A 23,716-nucleotide genomic window follows, 5' to 3' on the forward strand; every position below is an offset into this window, starting at 1 on the left:
TCTCAATAACGCCGTTTAATCAATGATTAAATGGTCCATCTCCTCTTTTCCCGCATCCGCGTATTCGTTGGTCACGGCATTTACTCCAACCTTCTGCATTGAGAATGCACAATACTATGTTATGACCACCGGGTAAGTTGCTCAACAATGCGAATTGGCTTCGATCTTACCATAAGCAGTCACAGCCACGTAGTCACTTCAGGTTGGGGCACCTTCGATCTTTACAGATCGACAGATCAAAATCTCAACAAAAAATAAAATTCTCATTCATAGCGACTCAAATAATATTCATCTAGAAACTTGGAAAATTCTTAGCTACCATCCTCTTAAAAACAAAAGGGCCACGTACAAGGGCCACGTACCCAGCATCCTAGCCTCCATTTCCCGTACTTTCATTCATCTACTTGCAGGCAACCTCATGGAAGTCTTACCAAATGGGCCGAGAAATGGGGGCTGGGAAGTAATATAAACCCCACATTATGGTCGGATGCTTATTGTGAACAGAGTTATGAAGGGTCACTGTGATGCGACCTCTCGGCAATTTGTCAACGTGGAAGTGCTGAATCCTGATTACATAATTGGCAGGCTAATTCACATCTACTTAGCCGGACGCACCCCAGATCTGCAAGGTCAGTTGCGACCATCCGAAGCCTGACTTAAGGTTGGAATGAGCCGGCATTAGAGTGTTGATGTCAACCTTGCTCTACCTGCTGGGGATGACTTGGCACGCAGCATGGTTATTAACTTGTTATGGAGATGGCATTGAACCGGCATTTGAGAACTTTAGGCAATATTCTAGTCTCATGTATTGACAAAAGATGAAGAGTCTGGATCCACAAGTCTTTGCGGTCAAGTATCAAGGCGACTATGCCTGAGGACGGTTTCTAATAAGTGATTCAACCCAAGGGTAAACATGATTACTAGTTACAGCGTTTTATAAAATATTTTTCGTCTCAACATCTGAAACTATGGATTCCTATCCATTGTATGAAGATCTCTTTCCATTTCCCACCGGAGTCATTACTCAAACATCTGTCTTTATTCCCCCATGTTGATGCGCTTCTATATTGACAATTGATGAAGCGCTTTGGCCCTTCTGCATGGATTGACCGTATCTGGGAGATTGCTTGACTTCTGATTGGATTCGTTTTCTACCCGAGTAGGCATATTTGCTTGAGAGGGCTTGAGAGGGGATATTTCGATACCTCTCTTTTCTTTCTTTCACAGTCATCACTGAGGTTGAGTTAGCGTAGTACTCTTTCTAGATTCTTCCTTAGGTTATTTAGATATCGAAAAACTGAGCGGTAGTGCGTCGCATATTTGTGAATGCGGTGACAATATAAGGCTTGCCGGACAAGATATGTTTATAGGTCGCCTTTCGCCGTGGTCAGAAACGACGCCGGCAAACCAGACGCCGATTTCTTCCGAAGAAGCTACCTCTCATGATTGATAGCCCAAATGGGAAGAATATGATGAATGCACCGTCTATACACATTGCCATCGAATACAAACGGAGAAAGCCCTTCAAATGCGGTGGCTCGGCAGCGGTGGCCCTACCGGCTTTCCACATTCTAAACTCATTGTAGGGGCGATCTGTTAAGTCATACAGTACTATGCTACTAATGAGAGACACTCCAAAGAAGATTATCGTAATACTTCATCTACCATCGTTTTATTCTGTCACCTAGCTGCTACTTCCTGTTGTTAATGTGATTGTAACCAATATTGATGTTATTACCGGGTTGCTATTCTCAGTAAGAAAGCGCGTTTTCATGAAAATATTACCGCAGGCTTGCTTCTATTACTTTTGGAACTATTAAACATCGGTGATTTCGGAAAAGGGAGTCCACACGGAGTAAAAGCTTGTAAACGCAGTTCCTTGAAGTGTTCCGTGCATTGAGAGGCACTCTGATATTTGACTCTTAAATAAAGAGTAACGTTTCCACCTATGAGAACCCCTCGGATCCCATTGGCCTTCATATCCTGAAGAAACATACCCTAGTCTAGTTGTTGATCCATATCCAGAATTGCAACTCGGTGTCGTACTGGGCCGGAAAAATTGATTTCGCATGTGCAGGGCTTATAATTGTAAATATTTTCGAGAACCAATCAACAGGACCCATGGCGCAACGGTAGCGCGTCAGATTCCAGCTCGGAATCTCCTGAAGGTTATCCGTTCGAATCGGGTTGGGTTCAATACCCTTCAACTTCTCTTTTTGTCCCCACTGTGACAGGCTCACACTACTCCATCTTTTTAGAGTGGATATGGACTGAGAGGGATTTACAAGGATCCGCAAGGGGTGTCCATCTCGTTGCGCCCCGTCGACCTATTGGTTCAATCTTTTTAGTTGGGTATTGGTGTGGTCTACTTGGTGGACATGGCTAACTGAACCACGGATGAAAGAGAGAACCTGCACTTTGTACTTCCTTGAAAACGCATCAAATTCGAAGGTGAGTGTAGACACCTTCTGGTCTGTTTATAAACAGTTCTACTAATAGACATGGTAGTATCAAAGCTGAATGTTCAGGTCTAAAGCCTAATCTATGAGTCTAGGCTGAAAGGTTGAATGAAGAGCTCACTCTCTATGCAAGATTTCAATCAAAAACAACGCCGTTCCTAAGCGTTCCAATGCCGGAAATATTTACTTCCATGCTTGTTCCTGGCTGCAACCACTTCGGTGGGTTGAAGCCTGCTCCCACTCCTAGTTGAAGGATTAGCTGATGCTCAAGGAATATGCGTTGCCTGGACATCGATAAGACTCACCACCAGGCGTTCCAGTCATGATCACACTTCCAGCTTCGAGAGTTGTACCCTGACTTAAGTAGCTTACAAGCTCAGCGCAGTCAAATAAGAGATCTGAAACACCCTCGTTTTGGCGGATTTCTCCATCGACAATTGTCTTTAATTGAAGCTTTGACGGATCGTCAATCAACTCAGACGACACGAGGCAGGGGCCTAACGGAGCATATGTATCGAATCCCTTGCTGAAGCCCCATTGAGGCACAGGTCCTGCCAATGCTTTATCTCGTTGTAGCTTGCGTGAGGAAATGTCGTTACCACAAGTATAGGCTGCGATGTAAGAAAGTGCATCTTCTCGAGAAACATTCTTGGCTGGTTTCCCAATCACAAAACAAAGTTCCCCTTCATAATCTGCCTGTTCATCCTGTGCGATCTTTGGAATGTGGACCAACTCATCGTGGCCAATGAGGCAAGTTGACGGCTTGAAAAAGATGAAAGGAAATGGTGGGACAGTTCTGTTGGCTTCCCTAACTGTCGGATAGTTAGACTGGTTTCTGAGACAGAAATGAACAAGGCCTCCACTGACTGTGTTTAGCGTAATTGAGCCCTACACATCTAAGTATAGGCACCTCCTTTTGTGTAAGTGGTCCAAGTAATTTCTTGACTGTGACGACTTCTTCCGTCACCTTCGTTTTCCCTGTGGTATCATATATATCGTTGCCGACAATAACCTTTGCCTGCAGTCTGGTTTCTTCGGTGGTTAAGCCAAGATCGAAATCTGTTGATGGGAGGATGGGCTCTCCGCGAAGGATCCGACCATCGGTCGCCACGAAGCGAATGAGACGCTGCCAAACAACCTTCATATTGGCAATTTTGAGTGTCGACATATAATACTAGCTATTTTAGACTATAAGACGGCAGATATTAATTTAAAGTACTGATGGTCTCTTTAATCACTGATACTACATATTCCGGGGATCGGGGGACGAGATCCGAGTACTTTCGAGCAGTGTAAGCCACACTCCGGGGATGTTTCGGGAGCGTTTCCGGCGGGGCAGAAGGGCCAGTTCTATACGGAGTACGGTGTAGATCGTTCGGATTTATTAACTTCGTTACGTTGGAAAAAATGAACGCCTCCGAGCTAATACGTGTGGCGCCTGGGATGTGAGATTCCAGTACAAGGTGCTTAGTCCCGAATCCCAACCATGGGTTAGCTGGCGCCTTTATAAGATCCTTCTCCGGCAGCCTTAATTCTCATTAAAATATACATTAACTCTCAATAAACTAGAGCTCTTGAACGACTAATTTGTCCAAAGAATCTGCGCCCTTCTTTACGAGAGTGTTATTCAACATTATTATCAATTAGCATCATGGCCAAGGGGGTGATTTTACCTTCTCCATCAGTCAAGGTTGAGGTATCAGCGCTTCCCACTGGCAAACTCTACTTGCCTGATCGATGGCTGTTTGAAGATGGCAATAACGATATACGGAAAGCACGGCAATTTTCTCCCGACTTCAGTTTTCTCATTAGCCACCCATCCGGCGAGCACATTCTGTTCGACCTTGGGTTGAGAAAAGCATGTATTATTCTTCCGCTTAGACGCCAGCGCCAGCCTACTAACTGCTACCGTAATAGGAATTGGAATATAATCCCGATGTTATCCGGGCTGACTACCCTTACATTTCACCAGTTGTTCCGAAAGATGCCACCGATCTTCTCAATGAAGGCCCAGTAAAATCATCTGACATTTCAACTGTTGTCTTTTCACATCTTCATTTCGATCACACCGGAGATCCAGCCAAGTTTTCCCATGCAACTTTTGTAACTGGCCCAGGATCTTTCGCGGCAACCACTCCAGGATACCCTAAAGTAGCCAAGTCGCCATTTCTTTCTGTCGTTATCGACCACCCGAAGTATCGAGAGCTGTCATTTGAGACAGATCGGTGGGTTCCGGTCGGGCCGTTTGAGCGTGCATACGATTACTTTGCGGATGGCTCATTCTATCTTCTTGACACACCTGGTCATATGGCCGGCCATTTAGGTGCATTGGCACATACAGGCGAGGATGAATGGGTCTTTATGGGAGGTGATTGCTGTCATCATCGCGCATTACTGGTAGGAGCGCGCCCAGTCAGTACCACTGTGGGCCCTAACGGGACACCGAGCTTTCATAAGGATCCCCAAACTGCAATCTCTACTATTCACAAAGTAAATGTTTTGCAAAGTGGAGGAGATGTGCTAGCTGCACTGGCCCATGATGCGATCCTAGAAGGGCGGATGCCTTTATATCCAAAGAAGCTTAACGGATGGAAAGGATCTCAATGGAAGCAAAGTATAGATGATAGTGTAAGGGAGATGTATGAGTAAAATACCAACGAGCTAAGACAACGCGCCCCGAAATGGACTTCATTCAGCTGGATGAGTTTCACTCAAATCAGAACAATTCATCGGCAATAATCGGAAGTGTTTTCGGTGACTGCTGCATGCTCTATTTAGAATAGATTCTTCACTGGACGATCCCTCTTATCTTTGCATGAACATTTCAGCGGGTATCGGGACATCGCTCCATCGATATGTGCTGCTAGCATTTATGTCACAGTATAAGCCACTAACATAGACTCACTTGATACCTAAACTAAGACAATTTTTGTCCTGAAATATTCTTTGAGTTAGCTACTGTGAGCTGAACTAGACTGCATGAAAAAGTGAGACTTCAACATTAGCGTAAACCAATGCATACACCATTCTTCATGCCGAAGCCGAACCCCGCGGTTTTACTTACATTCGCGTTGCTAGGTTAAACCATTGACAAAGAAACTCTTCTGTAGATAAGTAATCAATCTATCAAGAATTAGGCTATAGCCTAACAAATCCAGGCAAGACACCTTTACGGGGGATTGGACAAGGGTTTGGGATAATATCAATTTTATTGGCACAATGTATGTGTCTAATGATGCTAAATCTAAGATCTCACTAAGAAATGAAAGGTCTAGTGATTGCCACCCGTCCCCCCCTTTTCAAAGAAGATGCTCATTTATAGAGCATCGACCCACTCAAGTGCGGTAGTGGGCTCGAGTCGCTGCATGTAGTCAGGATCGGTATGGATGTTCCTGACAACTCCCTTGGAGTCGACCAGAAGAGTGGTGGGAATAGGCACAGCCATGGAGTCGTCTCCATTGCGAGCCTTCAGGTCAACCGAAAAGGCATCTAAGACACCCTGGAGGTACTTGGGCTGGTCCCAGACAATGCCGAGCTGACGGGCGAATTTGTTGCCAACATCAGACAAAACTTCAAACTTGAGCTCGTTCTTCTCAGTAGTAGACAGAGAGGTGTTGGGAAGCTCAGGAGAGATGGCAACAATGGTGACACCCTTGGCCTTGAATTCATCCAAATGCAGCTGCAGAGAGCGCAGAGCCAAGTTGCAGAAGGGGCACCAGTCACCACGGTAGAAAGTGATTAGGACGGGGCCTTTGGCGAGGAGGCTCTCGCTGGTGACGTCCTGGCCGAGAGCGTTGGGGAGTTTGAAGCTGGGAATAGTAGCTCCGGTTTGAATAGCAGAACTCTTGTCAAAAGTGGCCTTGATTTCGGTAATAGACTTCTTGATGGAGGCATAGACAGGAGCAGGGGCGTTCTGGCTGACACCCACGGCAGTAGCAGCCAACTGAGAAGCAAGGGTAGCCATTTTTGGATGTTTGAGAAAAGAGATGAAGGATAAGAGTGAAGAAACTGTTGCGGTTATTGAGAGTGCTGAGAGTGTTCTCTAAGGTGTATTGTGTATGTGTGTGATGATATCGAAACAAAATTCCAACTTCCATGGTGACATCTGCATCTTTATATACATCTTCTGGCCTCGGATTGAAATAGTAGACATTTCGAATTTGTCAGGAAGCGCTTCGTAATGTACATTGATGTACATCATGTTCTCCTGTTTCTATCCATTGTTGTGGATCGATGCTACAAGTCCATTACTTGGGATTCTAGCTTACAACTCACTTACACCCAGAGCCTGGCTTAGTTGTGCCGTGTTGTAAACTTCTCCCAAGGTATTAGTTTTCTAATACTGTAGGCAAACTATTTGCTAAAGGATCTAGCGTCAGGCAAGTTTTTGCGATGTGGATTCTATTGGGTGGGAGAGCCGAAACCTTGCCATTTTTAGACGAGTGCTATGCCGTCGCAAAAACTTGCATTGAATGGAGGGTTTTAGTGAGATGCGATGTCTGATTGGCCAGACAACAAACGTGGTGGATAGCAAGAAAATGCGACGAACAAGATAGATTTGGTTGTAAATACTGTAAATACACCTTCGGACGAAAACCCTGAGACGGAAGCATCAGAGAATATGCACAACTCGTCCGAGTTGGAGCGACAGGCGATGGATAGCACTAACTAGATTCGCAACTCCATATCCCCATCCCCCAACCAGCTGCGAATCTGCATTTCTAATCAATTGACTTTGCTACTATGACTTGTGATGTATTCTTGCTCCCGATCAAGTTTCATCATGTCTTACCATGAAGTCCTCTTTGGAATTACAAACCGTAAAGGAGTTAGGAGCAAAGAAATAATTATGCAGTGTGCTTATGCTACGGTTTTGTAATACACTCTAACACAATTGCCAAAGGTCTAGACGTCAGGTAGGCCCAAGCCCCCCAGTTTTGGTGTGTTCTACAATGACGATTGTAAATTGAAAGAAAATAACGACGACCGGAGACAAACGAGATGCTTGTTTCAATGGAAACATCCCTCTGTCAAGAAAGAACGGTCGCAATACTTTTTACCAATACCAAGTCTGATACACCAATGGCCAATGCCGATGCCGAGACCAGTGCAGTCCATGAAATGAAACACAACAAGGTAGCCTAGATACGGAGCACAGAAATCGATCCCGAGCGAACGAGCAAAATACACAATAATAATATTCCAACTGGCATTTCCAAAACAGCCATCGAGCAAATCTTTGCAGTAGCACAACAGGTGGCACTGTGCAGATTGCGCCTCGACAATGAGAGAGGGACTACGTTGGACTGTCGATCTGGTAGTCGTAGGAAATTGTTTATAAAGTGAAAGTGTAAATAGTTTTATTGGAACAACGGATACTTCTAGGGGCGGAAAATATTGCACTCATTCAATTTGCGTCGCTTCCAAGCACACGCATGCTGATTGGCCTTGGTTCTGAAAGATATGTGTGCGATACCGTCATCGGAGATAACTCCGCCTCTGGCTGGCAAAATATGCACCAATTAGATGCCACAGCGCTTCTGTCTCACCCAGCCCCTTCATCTTAGCATTGTAAACATTTGGGATATAACAACTTGATACTACCTGCTATCAATATTATACTACCAAAAACCTTAGGAACGCGCTCTATTTTGAAGATATATATATAGTATCGAGGAGCTGCGCGAATTAAAACAAGACATTGATCACGCTGGCCGCCAGTTTTCTCGGCTTCTTCCCCTCAAACCAACCGAGCCCCGTCTTACGAGAACCGAGACACGGGATGAATAGCGACTCATTCCACTACTTTTCGAAACTCCCCCCCGAAATCCGCCGCTATATCTGGCACTATTGCCTGCCGTGTCGCGTAGCTGAAGAAGACGTTCCTTATCTCCTTCTCGATGGCAACGAATCTCGTCAAGCTTGCTGGGCTAATGCCTCAACGCATCAAAACGCCAGGCCGCCGACCATCGCGTTTGTGAACAGAGAGTCTCGCCACGTTGCACTGGAGCATGGTCACAATTTTGAGCCACCAGATTCACACAGTTTAGATTCGGTATGGCTGCAGCCGGATCGGGATGTGCTGCTTCTCAACTACACGAAGATATGTGACCTTGTTATGTACGGACATGTCGACCGCACCTCGAGTGTGGTACTCCTGTTTCTATGGCGGGCAGAGGAACTTCAGATGCAGCCTTGCGTCGTCGCAGAGCTTCTTCACTCTTTTAATTTAAAGACGCTGCTAGATGGCGATGATGCGTCTGATAGTCCCCGTGTTCCCCAAGAGAAATTAGGTAATCCCTATTCAGACGATATAGCTAGTTACACAGAATGCATCCAAGAGCAAAAGATGGTGCTAGACGTAGCAATGGCTGCGGTGTCTCTGCACATCACCACGGAAGCAGCTCTGGGCTCTGGCCTGTTCGGGCTACTGGGCGATGCGCCTGTTCAGCTGGTTGATTTTGATGATGAAGCTCGGTTGAGGCAATTCTACGAGCTATTCAAAGAAAATTCATTGGATTACGAGCCGGCTGTACAAACGCTTTTCGAATTGTTTTTGAGCTCTCGGTTTCGCACGGCGGTGGAAAACTGGACGAGACAAGCTGATTGGGTCATCTTGGCCAATCTGTGGCACTACGCACGAAATTCTAAGGATTACCAGGACATTCTTGGGGCACACCCCGGCTCAGTATGGACGCCTCAGCTGGACGAGGATATACTTTACTTCGCGATGGACGATTATTTGCCCAATGATGACCATCCGTGGGTGAAACAAGCCAAGGAGAAAGCACCCAGGCTGCGACCACAAGTCATGGTGCGATATTGTACTCGCAAATGCTATACGAAGGAGCGACTTCCCGATTACCACGCTACAAACTTGTGGTGGAACCCGAATTTCTAAGGAGACTTGATCTTGACATGCTCAGACAGTTTACGACTTGATTTTCTCTTCTTTGGCTCTAGACTTCTTAGAAAGCCCATCATAATCTCCTGATGGTAAATCTCAATCCCTTTGCTTTCATGAGCCGTTGAACTTCACCTGAGGTATCTAATGTCGCAGATGGTTTGAACTTGAACTCTTGGCAAAGTCCCACATCTGCCGACCACTTGCTCCCGGTTTTATCGCCAACTCGGTCCCACAACTGCTTCCAGCTCTGAGGGTTGTGCTGAAATTGCCTTCTCCCGCTCATATCGCCGGCCCGTGAATATTCCAACGCAGTTTCGCCGCCTGATTGCCTTCCAATGATTAAAGATCCTGGCTGCGGGGCGAGTAAATGAACAATCCTCACTGCAATTTCTTCTTGCTCTTCAAGACTGAACAGATGAAAAACATCGCCCACATAAATGATGTTCATCTGTCCAGATAGCTTCGCAAGCGGGGAAGAATCGTCAAAGATGTCCGCTGCTATAAATTTAGTTTGAAGTCTATCTTTGTCTTTGAATAGTTCATAGCCCATAGAAAGGTATTCACCCCAGAGATCAGAGCCATAAGTATTGACAGAAGGTGCGCCATCATGGACAAGTTTACGGATCTCCTGGCCAAAGCAGCAGCCCAGGTCCATGAATTTGTCGCCATTTTTAACTCGCTCTAGAATTTCTTGGTAGACCTCTGTGGTCATCAAGATTAGTTCTAGGAATCGGTAACGTCTAATACACGGATAATGTCGCTGCAGCAAGTCAGCATATATGAGTTAAAAATACGAGAATCGGCATGAGATAATTACCACTTGTAGAGCTTTTTGTTTCTATTTTGGCGTCAGTTGAAGTCATATCCCACTGTAAGGTAATGTCAAACTTACAATCGACTCAATATGGTTCTGGACTTTCTCATCTGGAATTCCGCTGTACTCATGTAACAGTTTCAGCCCAGAGTCAAGATCGTAGATGTCGAATGGAATCTCTCCATTTGGTGTGCTTTCTGGGTTGGACATGGCTGCTAAAGATCGCTGCTTTGTCGATATGATCACGACGTGCAAGTCTAGAGGTTTAAATCCATCAAATCGAGATTGTCGTCAATATTGTCTCGTGAGTCAAAATTTCAGCCCGCAGGCACCAGCGTGGGGTCACTATGTTCTTAGGCCCAAAGAGGAAGACAAGAGGAACCTCTGCAAGTTTAACAAAAGTCACCAAAGACATCAGATAAGACCATATTTTTTTTGCATGAAGCCAATTGCAAAGAAACAATAAGCAAATCTCAATTACTATACGTTAACGATTGGATCAAATACTCTTGTTCAATTGTCAGTCAGTCGCTTTCATACAGCAACTATGCCCAGTTATTGTTTGGCAAGAGTTGCTAATAGACAACTTCAAAAGCGCATTACGGTAGAATATTATTTACAACTGTATTAAACTTAATTAAGATACTCATAAAAGCTGCCTGAATATATTAACAAGACCCTCATGCTACTATGGAGGAACGCTCCAGAAAATGAACTCTCCAGCTTCCCATGAATAACCGTAATTCAATTGTCTACTGGTAAAACTTTGCACTTCCTCTCATATTTAATTGCGACAAGTAATACGCAATTCAGAATGAGGTGGCATATGAAATTCATCGCAAATACTAATGCTGAAGTACATCCACACACATACATCAGATACCATAAAGAACATCCTCCCATGGGCAGAACCCCCTGGAGCCTGCTCACGAGACACACTCTCTTAGCGCACCGAAGAAAAGTCAATACAGCTGCTGCCAAACGCAACCTGATCCCATGATCAAGGGCGAAAGTTCGCATCTACGACTCCGTTAACTCGTCGGCTTGCTGCCATGCCTTGAAAGACTGCTATTCTAGCTAAAATTTACCAATCAGTCGCTAGGTGCATTTTCCAGCTTCAATTCTGGGGATATATCGGAGTACCACTCCCTTCCGGGTCAGAGGCACCGGGTTTGCCGGGCGAGCACCCCCTCTGGGATCGTTCCGAGCTAGTTCAGCCATCGGAATTATTGAGTTCTCACAGGTCCATCTCCGACACATACTAATAATGGCCAGTTATGGGAATGCGGGTTTGATCTTTTTAGGCAGCCTGTCATAACCCAAATTGAGCAATTCTACTCGCCATTTCCTCCCTTGTCAGATCGTGTTATCACGCTACCAATCTAATCATGTTATTGACCAACACTCAAACTGCCGCCTGGTTGGACCACCCCCATCATGGCGCGACCCTTACTCTCAGAAATGACATTGCCATTCCTGAACCATCAGATGGAGAAGTTCTTGTGAAACTAGAGTGCTCTGGATTTTGCCATTCTGATGTGCATAGCATCTATGGAGAAACACCCATGGAGACGAATATCGCTGGGCACGAGGGTGTGGGGCGTGTTGTCAAACGTGAGTATCCCCGTCTCGTCGGAAAAGACAATATTTATGTTAATCATGTACATGAATTAGTTGGCAAGGATGTACCAAGCGATGTGATGGGGAAATTGGTAGGTGTGAAGTGGCTCTATAGTGCCTGTGGAGAGTGTGAGATTTGCAAAGTGAGATATGTGCACTGCCCACATCAAAACAATTCCGGGAGAGTAAGTTGATCCTGCTACATGAATTGAGTGATGGCTTAATATTGATGGGTGTATTAGAATGTGCCGGGGACATTTCAGCAATATGTTGTTTCGCCGCTGAAATACACGACCATCATCCCTGGTGGCTTAGAGCCAGAGATAGTAGCACCATTACTTTGCGGTGAGTTTCTTCTTGTTCAATATCATACCTCCGTTGAGTGCAAATGGCTGATATGATAGAGTAGCTGGGGTCACCGTATACGCGGGAGTTGCACAAGCTTCCAAATTCATCAAACAAGGAGACTCAATGGTCATTCTTGGAGCAGGCGGTGGCCTTGGCCATCTTGCCGTTCAAGTTGCTAGCGTCTCTGGCTATCGTGTCATCGCCGTTGACAGTGGTGATAAAGCTGATGTCTGCATGACAAGTGGTGCTGCTGAATTCGTGGACTTCTTGAAGCAAGATGTACGTACTGTCTTAACATTTGCATACTATACGATTATATACTCACTAATACAGGTTGAGCAAACCGTCAAGAGGCTGACGGGTGGGATTGGGGCGCATGCAGTCATGGTCACGGCTGGTTCAGAGAAAGCCTACGAATCTGTGCCGAAGCTCCTAAGAAATCTCGGCGTCTTGGTATGCATCGGAATCCCGAGATTAGATTTCCACGTCCCAATTTCACCGTTTGAGATCATTGTTCGAGGTGAGTCAAACTATCAACGAGAAAAAAAAGGGTTTGCATGAGGAGAAAAGGCTGACACGGACATAGGCCTGAAGATCGTGGGAACATCTGTCGGTACAGAAAGCGATATTCAAGAACTCTTGAAACTGACCGCAGAGGGGAAAATAAAGCCACAGATAGAGGTATATGATTTCAACGATATTAATGATGTAATGGGCAAATTGGCAAAATTTCAGGTAAAGGGTAGGGCGGTACTGAGATTACCTCAATAGACACGAAGCACTTCACTTGCTCAGTAGCAAGGCAGAGTTACTAATGAAGTCAATATTAAACATAGAATAAATATCGCCAGTTGACCGTAGCTCCTATGGTATAATTAATCCCGTCCCTGTGAGGTTGAAAAGTCCTCACATGCCTACAAACATTGATCAAGCCACTTATACTTTGTTAGTAGCTCTGTATAGGAATCTCCATTACTTGTTGCGAAGAATCCATGAGCCCAGTAAGAAAGTCAAGATTATCCTCCGTTAAAAATTCTCCAAGATCCAGCCCGAGAGGAGACAATTCGGTATCAGATCGTGACGGTGCACTAGGAAAGCCTGGCATTTGAGAAGAGTCCAGTTCGCCAGGCTGGAGAATGTTGAACCAACTTGCTTGAGTATTACCCCCGCCTAAAATCGTTGTAAGCAACTACAAAGGTCTAAGAAGTGACTCTCAAAACTCACCTTTTGTTGTTGCAGCGACTCGTACAAGTGTTTCGAGATATTTGCGGCATCTTTGTACTAATCGTGCGCCGCCACCAAGATTTTGCAGCGCCTCTACGGCTAGGTATAGACTAGTTCTGAGGTCGTCTGTCTCCAATCCGGCCATCATAGGGCCGGCTATCCCATTTGCCTGAATGAGAAGGCCAGCAAATATCGCAAGAGCAGCATTAAAGGCTAATTTATCAGTAGTGGTCATATTTAGTCGTTCTCGGTAAAACTTACTGTAATAGGTAGAAAACCACCACGCTCCGAGAAGAGAGGGTTTCTTTCCCATCTTGTGAACGATGGAAATAATCTCGGAAGCAGATTCCAAGCAGACTTGAAAGCTTCCATGTCCAAATTGTCGCAAGAATATGCCTTCTTCGGAGTTCCTATCACCATTGTTGATTTGCTCCAAGAACCTTGCTAGGACTTGTCTGTGGAGCAATACCCGAGTGTTAAGATAGCGTAATGAAAGAATGATTGAGAGGCGATCAAAAACTATGTTTTGGTTTGAATCGATGAAAGATGAATCCCACGGTCTAGCCTTGAGCTGCAGCGGCAGATCGCGTCTCCATTGCAGTAGCTTACTCTCCAATCTGATTACGCTCTCAAGCATAAGGGAGATTGAAGGCTGTGGAGCACAACCGAGATTTAGGCCATATTGGTCTGCAATTACATCGCCCAGAATTGAATAAAGCTTTCTATATTACCGTTAACGAAGAGGAACGTATAACATTGTACAGGGGAGTGGGATCTCACATCGTAAAGATGTAAAATGATACTGTTGATGGACTGCCTAGCATCTCAAGAGGCGGGCCGGTGACGGTATTGACCACATCAAAGTCCACATCCAAAGGAAGTGCCATCTGGACATATTCAACTGGTATCGCTGGGGGGCGACCGAATGTCATGCTCAACGTCCTAGATATACTGTGAGCTGAAGCTGACGTGAATATTACCCCTGATCAAAGTTGCACAGCTCACCTATCAAGAACTACGCAGCCATACCAGGTGCGTTTCCTTATCTCCTTCTCCAGTGGTGTAAATTTGGTGTACGAACTAGAAGTATGGAGCCCTAGCTGCAGAGCCGCCTTAACAGTGAGGCCATGGAGGTTCCATGTCTGGGCAGAACGCTGTGTTCCCTGAAGAAATTGCGTCATTAATAATAGGTATTGAACTATATTGAGTTAGTTTATGTTGCCCCTTGATCCAGTTGTTCATACCAATCTCAACATTGGCAGTTCTGAATGCCATCTTCCCAGACAAAGCTTGGGCTCGCTTGAAGAAGACGTCTGACTCTGCCGCGTTTCGTTCGACAGGCAAATCAGGGCGGGCGCTGACACAAGTGGCAAACGCTAGGACCATATTCAATAAACATAGCCATGAGCGTCTGACTGATGTGAAATTGTTCTGTTTTGCCGCAGCAAACTCTTGGAGTAGAGAGCCCTCATGCACGTATGGGAATAGCATTCCTGTGTCGGCAAAGAATAGTCGGATAAGATGCAGCATGTCTGCCTCAGGTGGAAGACTATACACATCAACCGCCGCTGAAAGACTGTGGTCCAAACTTTGTGCTCCGGCAATCGGTGATGCTGGTCGAGAGATGCTCATCATGGCACCCTCCATCCTTGCATCAACTGGGAGAGGTCGGGCCGGGTCTGTATTTGCTGCGGTAGCCATAGCGTGTGTGATCTGTCCAATGAAAGCAATATTGGAAGACGGCCCTGTATCAGAAACGGCATTAGCACTTGTGACGCCATTGGCAACCGAGCAGGCAGCGTTACCAAAGAAGCCGGATTCCTGTTCATCTGCAAAAGTAATGGCCCCCATTCCGTCAACTGTGTCTTCAAACTGGATTTGAGCTTGAGAGTCATCTCTACTTGACTCTTCGGCATCTTCTGGATCCAGCACACTCCTGGAGTTTAATGAAGGGGGGGCAGCTGTTTCTTGTCTCCCCACCAGTAGACGCAGAGTCTCTTCGATAGAGTGCAGCCTTCCCTCAAGCTCTGTCGAGTATCTAGCATCAAAGTGGAGTCAGTATGCAATGATAAGGCCACGAGGTGACATAAGATGGCGAACAGCAAAGAGAACTTGAGCCATACTGTTTCCCCGATGCCCCTGCCGGCTGCTGATAGAAGCACTCTAGACCCATCTCAATGCACATCGTACACCGGGGACGTGAGCCGTCACACTGAAGGATGGTCAGACAAATCGAACGATAGCTAGAGGCTATTACCCGGTACATACCCGTGTTTTTCGGGAGCTATATGTAGTATGAGGTCAGCAAATTATTTATTTCAGCCATGTCCCGTTTTGATGATTTGAGTTTCCCAAAGCAGTTGAGCTGGGCGTTCCTATCTGAGTGTAGGAATAGCATTAAAGATAGGGTACTTCATTACCGGCAACTATTACAAGCTAGGGCTGTTCTCTGACGCTTGAAAAAAGTTTGCTGAGGTGCAGCGTCGTCCGAGGGGGCGGATCGTTTCCTTTCGCCATTCTTACCACCGCTGGTGTTTGGACTCATTGTGTGCTGCTTGACAACAGTGGACACATAAATGCTGCGCTTATCAAATCTGCAGGCGGTTTCGCATGTCCGTATTATCGATCGCGTGCTTAATTGATCATGACAAGATCACCTGGTGTGCTGAACTACGAGAAAGATGCAAGATCTAGAGCGGGAGGTGAGCTAGACCGGGGCTATCACGGAGCTTTATACATGCGTGGGGAAAATCAGCCATGGAACGAACAGGTCTGGTGCCAACCAAAACCGGGGTAGATTGGGACTGTGCCACACCTCAGCATTTTGTTTTCCGGGTCCCCCGGATTTCGGTTCAGCGCAGGTATACTTGGGTTGTCATTTGGAATTATTGACTATGTGTTGCGATTGCTGCAGAAAATAATTGATTACGAAAGGAAATATGTGACGTGATTTAAGTCATGCTGGCTATGTAAATGCGGATCGCGCTGTCTACATATGTGAGTTATTTGAGTTGGATACTCACAATGATGCTTCAGAGAACTTCTCCCAAATATATGCGAATAGATGAAGATATTTCACGGCATCACAAGCAGTTATTTTACGTCTTGAAACATGAATCAGGCGACAGTTGCAGCTATCTCTAATAGATTGTAATACTAGAAGGCATCGCCGTGATGTGATGGCTGGGCCTCTTTCCAGTGCTTTGCGCTCCATTCGCGAATTTGCTTGCCTCTCCACCAAAAGATAAAAATGGGGATGTGGGCGACAAATATCAGCATTGCCAAAATTCCAAAGGGTTCAGCGTAGCCTGCCGACGTATTCCAGGGCACTACTGCATACGAAATACCAAAGGCAGCAAAGTTCTTGAAGCCATTCAGAACGACAAGCGTTGCGTCTGCTCGAGCTTCGTAAATATCAACCAAATATGTTTGGGTAAGGTTGTTGGCAGTAACAAAGCAGAACATGACTAAAAAAAAAAAGCAACCACATAGTCAGCATTGTATTTTATTTTTGATTTTCCTCTCGATTGAGTTGAACATACCTAGGGCTTCGCCTATAAGGGGAGCAATCCAAGGACTTTTGTTTTGGGCACAGACTCCAACGACGATGCATCCAACAGGCCCAATTATACAAGTTGGTACAAAAAAGCTGAGTCGCCATTCGGGTAAGAAGTTTCCGCGTTTTCGAAGTCTCGAGATTACAACATCGTTTAAGATGCCGCAATACGGAATGGCGATCCATACTGCAATCAATGGTGCAAAGCCGGTCAAGGCTATCTGCTTGATATTGAAGTTGTATACGTCCGTGTAGATAAAGGTATTGGATGTAAGCATATAGTTGGTTGCCATTAACATGATACTGTAATGAATGGTCATGGCGATGACGGCGGGATGCGGTAGGTACTTGAAAGGGAAACAAAAGGACTTCCAGAGACTGTCATGAAGATCATTACGTTAGTGAAACGGATTGGATTTTGGATCGTCAAATTGTATGTTGCATACCTGTCGACTTTACTGCGTCCACCTCCGGATACGGCCCAGAATCTGAAGTTATCCCAGATCTTGGGCTGACGGTGGTGGAGATTTCCAGATTGTCTGGTATATTGTGTCTCCGGAAAGAACAAGAAAAGAAGAAGGCAGGCCCCAAGTGACAAAAAGGCGACAGTCCACTGAATCCAGCGCCAACCAAGATCAGCCGTAATGTAGCCTCCAATAAGAGAGCCCACTGCGAACCCTGAAGCCTGGAACAACACGTAAAGTCCCATACATTTGGCACGATCGTGAAGGAAGAAAACGTCTGCTATTGCCTGAGGTCCGAGTGTTTCTGGGGACGCTGAGAAGATGGAGGCCAATGTCCTGGCGGCAATGAGCGATCCTGATGAGTCGGCTAATGCTCCCCAGATACAAAACAGCCCTGTGGCCAGGCTGGTGAAGACAAACACAAGACGGACACCATAGCGATTGCCCACAGAAACCCAGATCAGGGATGCGACTCCGTAAGAAAGTAAAGGAGCTCCAACCAGGTAAGTCACAGAGTTAAGACTCATGTGTAGCTCTTCCGAGATGGGGAAGAAAGCAGATGCCACGGAAATCATGTTAAGGGGTCCAATGATCGTCCACACGCACATGACCAGTAGAATAAGAATCTTCCGCCAGCTGGCGAAGTTGAGAGGGTCAAACGGGTCATCGCTTGGTTGAGGAATAAGTGGCAGACCTTTCCGCGAGAGTTTGGGTTCAACGGCAGGGAGATTTTCATCGTGAATAGAAGCATGGATGGGGGAGTCCACCTTCTCAATATCTTCAGAGGAGGGTGCAGTGACCATGATTGCTCAGGTGATGAAGATTAAAGGGATGATATTAATGTGACAAGGGAAGAAAAGTAAATCTGGAAGTGAAACTTGACCGGAATTATGATAGTCTTGAGATCTAATCAATGATAACTTTTATCACCGCTTCGCCATCTTTATATCTTTCTCCGTTAAAGCAGTTGGGTGAAAACGTTACCATTGCCATCCCCCTTTACACATTCACTCAATTATCTAGCATTATCTAGCAGAATTGTTCACCGGGGCTAGCGAAGGCCAGCCGTAATGCGTTGCCAAAGCTGTCATTGGTCGCCAAGCCGGTGGCTTGAAGCCTAGTTTTTGTAAGGAGCCATTTCACTCTAAATGATTAGAAAAAAGTTCAGGTCCATCTCCAAATGTAGTTCCGACCTGCCCGCGAAGACGCGGGGAAGAGCCTCGACAAGTTCCCCGTGGGGAAGATGCCTTTTTCGTTGAGGGCTAACTCCATAGGCTAAAATAGTCTACGGAATTATTGAGCCCCAAGAACCAGAGCCACCGATTCCATTAGATCCGCAAGTTCATCCTGGATGTCCGCTCCGAAATTTCCCCACCGGTAAACCAACGATTTTTGATTCAGATGCCTAGCCATGGTGGATTATGCTGTCTCACATCGGAGAGTACACGTAGTACAGAATCTCCGCTGGTCACCTGAGCAAATGAGACAAGATTGACCCTCGAGAGATTTAATTACCGCAAAGCCCTGTCACCAACCGTACTGACATCACTAAGAATCTATCCTGACATCATGGAGAAAATCGACACTCACGCGCACGTTGTTCCTCCTGGCTGGAGGAGATATTGTGAAGAACATGGGTTTGGGAAGCCCGACGGAATGCCAGCGATTCCGGTAAGCAGGAAATTCAGGTCTTCAATTTTTGTATTCCACTTAGCTAACGATACTATATGTAGGAATGGACACCAGAGGCGCATATCGCGTTGATGGATAAGCTAGGAGTCAGCAAGTCTATTCTCAGCATCACGTCCCCCGGCACATATCTGAAGCCAGGCGACGATGCTCTTGCTCGCAAGATTACTCGCGAGACCAATGAGGAACTAGCCCAAATTTGCGCGCAGAACCCTTCCCGCTTTGGCTTCTTCGCCTCATTGCCTCTGCCTGATGTTGAGGGATCTCTGGCCGAGATTGATCACGCCATCAAGCTTGGTGCATCAGGTTTTGCTGTAATGACCAACGCACATGGTCAATATCTCGGAGACTATACTCTCGATGCTGTCTTTCATAAGCTTAATGAAGTCAGCGCCATCTTGTTCATGCATCCCACTACTTGTTGTGGAAGCGACCCGGGCGCTGTCAAGCCTATGAACCAGTATCCTTCTCCAATGCTGGAGTTTTTCTTCGATACTACTCGCGCAGTGACAAATCTGCTGTTGTCTGGAACTGTGGAACGAAATCCCAACATCTCATTCCTTGTCTCTCATTGCGGAGCTACTCTTCCACCACTTGTCGAGCGGTTCACAAGCTTTTCAGCTATAATCAACGCACCGTCAACTCTCACCTCAGATCAAGTTAAAGAATTGTTTAAGACCAGATTCTTCTTTGACCTTGCTGGATTTCCTTTTCCTGATCTTATTCATGGGTATCTTCGTGTCTGCAACGGATCTCGATTGCTATATGGTACCGATTTCCCATTCACGCCAGCTGGCATGATAGAATTTCAAGCTCGCACTATGGATAACGGGCTGAGAGAGCTGTTTGATGAGGAAACTATCAAGGGCATATACTCTGGACATGCAAAGAGGCTATTAAAACTTTAGCTTGATTAGTAGTGTATAGGAATTATAGGAACAGATTAAGATAGAAGGAATGTAGCTCATCGCCATATTTATAAGTTTGTTTGTGACTCCTATCCAGCATTAAAGCGGTAGTACTTCATTCACAAATGAATTACAAAGTACTAATTTGTAATGTGTTCCTTTGTGGAAAAAAAAAACGAAAGGAAAAGAAACGAAAGGAAAAAGAACAAGACTGGGCGATCCACCATCTTCAATTGCATCTTCAAACCATCGGGACATACTTAAAACAAATATGGTACATATAGTGGATAAATTTAAGAAAGGTTGAAGAATCATCTAATTAATGCAGTTTCATATGTAAATAAAGTAAGTTGTCCCGTCGACGCATGATATACAATCATTCAGACACCAAAGTCTCAACATCAACGCCTTCAGTCCGCAAAAATTCCAAAGCTCTCAGCATGGGCTTGTCATCAAAACGATACAAATAAGCTGTGCTTCCGACACTCGCAAAGTGTTGGTACTTGTTCCACGCCGGAATGCAGAAAGTGTCTCCCTTCTTCCACTTGAAGACCTTTCCATCAATGACGGAGTGGCCACTACCTTCCACAATGTGATAGACAGACGATGCGGTCTCGCGGGTTTCTGGGGAGCAGGTACCAGCGTTTAATCTCTCTGCTGAACCGCCGAGGATCTTTGACACTGAAAGACAAGTTAGCTGGATAATGGCTAAGTGAATTAGCGGTAGACAAACCTTCACGACCATCCTCCTTTAGGTACGGCTTGGTCACCCAGTCTCCATCCGCAGCATCCAGCTGAGCCTGCATCTTAGCCCAAGGGAACACAATGGGGCTATTGTCGGTATCGACATCCTCCGCAGGATATCTAGGCTTATCATAGTGCTCTACAAAATGTACGGGGAAGTGTCGAAAATTAGGCAAATCGAGGCCGTCGAGCCAAATCATTGGCCCAGATCCGTCCTTGCCATGATCGTGCCAATTCCACGTTGGCGTAAGAATAACGTCACCACGGTTCATCTTGATACGGCGGCCGTGGACAGCAGTAAAGCCACCATTGCCTTCGATGATGAAGCGCATAGCAAATGCAGTGTGGCGGTGGGCTGGCGCAGTCTCATTTGGCATGACTAGTTGAAGACCAGCATACACAGTATCTGTAGTATAAGGCGCTTCTGTTCGAAGATAAGTTAGCCAGTCGAACCACCGGGATGGAGACAGCGACTTGTGACGGCCTACCTCTAGCCGGGTTCACCAGCATAAGCACTCTTCGCTCAGCTTGTTTCTCCGTGATGAGTTCTCCTGCACGAAGCAAGTATGGCTTAATCTCGTCATATTTCCAGATATGTGGGATGCAGGTTGGATTTGGAGCTGGAGGATTAAGCCTTGACATTTGCGCCCATAGCGGCAAAGTATTGGTAGACTGTAGCTGAGATAGAAGCTCAGTTGTCTGTTGTTCTTTTGACTTTTCTTCCACATTCAGCTGCTGTGACGCAACTTGCGTCTTGACTTCGGTCAGGATAGCCATGTCGAGAAGGAGTTCAGATGATCTTCGTTAGATACTCTAGTAGATTTGCCAATTGACGACAATGTTGATCAAATCTAAGATATTCTCGATTCTTTGTATTTGTATCTTTCCAACTGATGACTATAGTGGCAAGATAGCTTCCCGCATTCATGTTGAGGTTTGGAATGAACGGGACGGTAGATGGTTTGTGGCGTTCCGATGCATCCCCGGCTCAGCTCACCAGCCCGGGGGTGGGCCGGAACGTCGGGAAGGGATTATTCGAACTATCGGGGCTGGGGATATGGGACGATGGAATATGTCTTTCGCTTCTATAGTATGTACAATGGTGTCATTATGTTTGAAGCGTGACAAGAATGTCTGCTCTGCCCGCGATGAATAAGAAGATGCCTCAGCTCGAAGAATGAGTCCATCATCGCAATCAATAATCAACCCACAATGGCTCCAAGCACGACTGACTCCATCACCAACTCAAATGGAATTGCCTCAAAGAAGACAGTTCTTTCTATTTCATCTTCCATAAAAGTAAATGTTTCAATACCACCAAGCCTTTGGATTTTCTCTAACACAACTGCAGACTGCATCATATCCCACACGCAGCTTGGAGTTTCTCCAGAAATTGGATCAAGCAGGTTCTTCTCATGGGATACAAAGCGGCGCAGCGTACCTCAATGGAGGGACGAAACCATCACCATTGCTTTTCAAGGTGATTGTCGTAGGCGCCGGACTTGGTGGTCTCGCCACTGCAATTGCTCTGGCCCGGAAAGGTCACGTTGTTACTGTGCTCGAGCAAGCTCCGGCACTTGGTGAGGTAGGTTAACGTCCTTTGGCCTTTGAGTTGTCGAGCATTAAGAGTAACTGTCCATAGGTCGGAGCCGGTATCCAGGTTCCCCCCAATTCTGCCAAATTACTCCTGAAATGGGGGCTAGGGCCACTTCTCGGAGATAGAGTCGTCGAGCCTGAAGGCATTACCTTTCGACGATGGAGCAATGGAAAGCCTATTGGCTATACCAAGCTCCAACCAGACTTTCGCAGCTCATTTGGGGCACCTTATTACGTGGTCCACAGAGCCCATCTCCATGATGCGTTGCACCAACTTGCGCTACAGCTCGGAGTAGATGTCAAAGTCAACCACAAAGTGATTGAGTACAATGAAGACGGCCCTTCCGTTAAAGTTGAGGATGGCACCGTACTTTCGGCCGATCTTATAATTGCTGCCGATGGTAAATACAGGCTTGATCTTCATTGTATAAGAGCAGTTCTAACTATACACCAGGTGTCAAATCTTTAGCACGCGACCACATCCTGCGTCACGAGAAAAAAGACCCCATTCGCACAGGTTTTGCTGCTTACAGAGCGACCGTGGATGTGGAAAAGATGCGCGACGATCCTGATACCGCATGGCTCCTGGAGAAACCCGCTCTCAACATTTGGATCGGCCCTGAGCGGCATGTCATGACATACACGATTGCCTCTGGCAAATCTTTCAATATGGTGCTGTCTCATATTGATCATTCCGATCCTAGCACCTGGCGCCCGGAGACGGCTATTGATGACATGAGGGCTTATTTCGAGGGATGGGATCCAAAGTAAGTCCTTAAAAATCCAGTCGCTGACCTCCTTTAACATTGCTCTAAAACACTTTGATATAGGCTGTCCAAGGTCATTAGTAAGATCAACAAGACGCTCAAATGGCCGTTAATGTCCGGAGATGCGTCTATCTCGCACTGGGTTTCTCAATCTGGCAAGCTTCTGATGCTCGGTGATGCTGCACATGCCATGGTTCCGTACATGTCGCAAGGTGCTGCCATGGCTGTTGAAGATGGAGCCGCTCTGGCAACATCATTGTCTCATGTTACAGACCTCTCAGACTTGCCAAAGGCACTTTCCATCTTTGAGGCCGAGCGCATGAAACGCAGTGGGCAGATGCAAGAAGCGAGTCTCGTAAATGGCAAGATATGGCATTTCGAAGACGGACCTGAGCAACAAGCTAGAGACGAAGCAATGAGGCCAGAAGTTGAGGGGAGGCACTTCATTCAGAGCCCTAACCAGTGGAGCGATCCAGTAACGCAAGCGTGGGCATACGGGTATGATGCTGAGGAAGAAATTGAGAAGCAATGGAAACAGTCGAAATAAATGGCGCAAAAACAATAGCGACCAGCTAGATATTGTATTGTAATTGATTATTACGAGCATCTATTATTATTGT

General features: G+C 46.0%; 11 protein-coding genes across 11 annotated transcripts; 5 read left to right on the forward strand and 6 right to left on the reverse strand.

The window, feature by feature from the left end:
• Window positions 1–2,595: 2,595 nt before the first annotated feature.
• TRIVIDRAFT_47368 (uncharacterized protein) lies at window positions 2,596–3,603 on the reverse strand (the record flags this gene model as incomplete). Its single annotated transcript, XM_014097045.1, has 3 exons — window positions 2,596–2,702; window positions 2,765–3,271; window positions 3,327–3,603. 3 exons carry the CDS (start codon window positions 3,601–3,603, stop codon window positions 2,596–2,598), a joined length of 891 nt encoding a protein of 296 aa, XP_013952520.1.
• A 507-nt stretch (window positions 3,604–4,110) lies between these two features.
• On the forward strand, window positions 4,111–5,108 carry TRIVIDRAFT_68342 (uncharacterized protein; the record flags this gene model as incomplete). Its single annotated transcript, XM_014097046.1, has 2 exons — window positions 4,111–4,321; window positions 4,432–5,108. The coding sequence occupies 2 exons, from the start codon at window positions 4,111–4,113 to the stop codon at window positions 5,106–5,108; spliced, it is 888 nt and encodes a 295-aa protein (XP_013952521.1).
• A 667-nt stretch (window positions 5,109–5,775) lies between these two features.
• TRIVIDRAFT_47523 (uncharacterized protein) lies at window positions 5,776–6,423 on the reverse strand (the record flags this gene model as incomplete). Its single annotated transcript, XM_014097047.1, has 1 exon — window positions 5,776–6,423. The coding sequence occupies one exon, from the start codon at window positions 6,421–6,423 to the stop codon at window positions 5,776–5,778; it is 648 nt and encodes a 215-aa protein (XP_013952522.1).
• Window positions 6,424–8,241: 1,818 nt separating this feature from the next.
• On the forward strand, window positions 8,242–9,360 carry TRIVIDRAFT_47367 (uncharacterized protein; the record flags this gene model as incomplete). Its single annotated transcript, XM_014097048.1, has 1 exon — window positions 8,242–9,360. One exon carries the CDS (start codon window positions 8,242–8,244, stop codon window positions 9,358–9,360), a length of 1,119 nt encoding a protein of 372 aa, XP_013952523.1.
• Window positions 9,361–9,439: 79 nt separating this feature from the next.
• On the reverse strand, window positions 9,440–10,390 carry TRIVIDRAFT_225636 (uncharacterized protein; the record flags this gene model as incomplete). The annotated part of the gene is made up of 3 exons (XM_014097049.1): window positions 9,440–10,126; window positions 10,184–10,204; window positions 10,259–10,390. The coding sequence occupies 3 exons, from the start codon at window positions 10,388–10,390 to the stop codon at window positions 9,440–9,442; spliced, it is 840 nt and encodes a 279-aa protein (XP_013952524.1).
• Window positions 10,391–11,568: 1,178 nt separating this feature from the next.
• On the forward strand, window positions 11,569–12,919 carry TRIVIDRAFT_58427 (uncharacterized protein; the record flags this gene model as incomplete). Its single annotated transcript, XM_014097050.1, has 6 exons — window positions 11,569–11,794; window positions 11,855–11,985; window positions 12,043–12,145; window positions 12,210–12,427; window positions 12,482–12,668; window positions 12,735–12,919. 6 exons carry the CDS (start codon window positions 11,569–11,571, stop codon window positions 12,917–12,919), a joined length of 1,050 nt encoding a protein of 349 aa, XP_013952525.1.
• Window positions 12,920–13,361: 442 nt separating this feature from the next.
• Window positions 13,362–15,638, reverse strand: TRIVIDRAFT_47711 (uncharacterized protein; the record flags this gene model as incomplete). The annotated part of the gene is made up of 6 exons (XM_014097051.1): window positions 13,362–13,585; window positions 13,634–14,094; window positions 14,153–14,259; window positions 14,389–14,570; window positions 14,617–15,410; window positions 15,496–15,638. The coding sequence occupies 6 exons, from the start codon at window positions 15,636–15,638 to the stop codon at window positions 13,362–13,364; spliced, it is 1,911 nt and encodes a 636-aa protein (XP_013952526.1).
• An 890-nt stretch (window positions 15,639–16,528) lies between these two features.
• TRIVIDRAFT_68348 (uncharacterized protein) lies at window positions 16,529–18,195 on the reverse strand (the record flags this gene model as incomplete). Its single annotated transcript, XM_014097052.1, has 3 exons — window positions 16,529–16,839; window positions 16,915–17,306; window positions 17,375–18,195. 3 exons carry the CDS (start codon window positions 18,193–18,195, stop codon window positions 16,529–16,531), a joined length of 1,524 nt encoding a protein of 507 aa, XP_013952527.1.
• Window positions 18,196–18,961: 766 nt separating this feature from the next.
• TRIVIDRAFT_47434 (uncharacterized protein) lies at window positions 18,962–19,989 on the forward strand (the record flags this gene model as incomplete). The annotated part of the gene is made up of 2 exons (XM_014097053.1): window positions 18,962–19,063; window positions 19,126–19,989. 2 exons carry the CDS (start codon window positions 18,962–18,964, stop codon window positions 19,987–19,989), a joined length of 966 nt encoding a protein of 321 aa, XP_013952528.1.
• Window positions 19,990–20,365: 376 nt separating this feature from the next.
• Window positions 20,366–21,510, reverse strand: TRIVIDRAFT_58429 (uncharacterized protein; the record flags this gene model as incomplete). Its single annotated transcript, XM_014097054.1, has 3 exons — window positions 20,366–20,670; window positions 20,723–21,157; window positions 21,222–21,510. 3 exons carry the CDS (start codon window positions 21,508–21,510, stop codon window positions 20,366–20,368), a joined length of 1,029 nt encoding a protein of 342 aa, XP_013952529.1.
• Window positions 21,511–22,036: 526 nt separating this feature from the next.
• Window positions 22,037–23,643, forward strand: TRIVIDRAFT_158591 (uncharacterized protein; the record flags this gene model as incomplete). The annotated part of the gene is made up of 5 exons (XM_014097055.1): window positions 22,037–22,139; window positions 22,185–22,318; window positions 22,376–22,730; window positions 22,784–23,096; window positions 23,160–23,643. The coding sequence occupies 5 exons, from the start codon at window positions 22,037–22,039 to the stop codon at window positions 23,641–23,643; spliced, it is 1,389 nt and encodes a 462-aa protein (XP_013952530.1).
• Between the last annotated feature and the right edge of the window lie 73 nt (window positions 23,644–23,716).

This window comes from Trichoderma virens (assembly GCF_000170995.1).
Source record: "Trichoderma virens Gv29-8 chromosome Unknown TRIVIscaffold_86, whole genome shotgun sequence".
Taxonomy (NCBI): domain Eukaryota; kingdom Fungi; phylum Ascomycota; class Sordariomycetes; order Hypocreales; family Hypocreaceae; genus Trichoderma; species Trichoderma virens.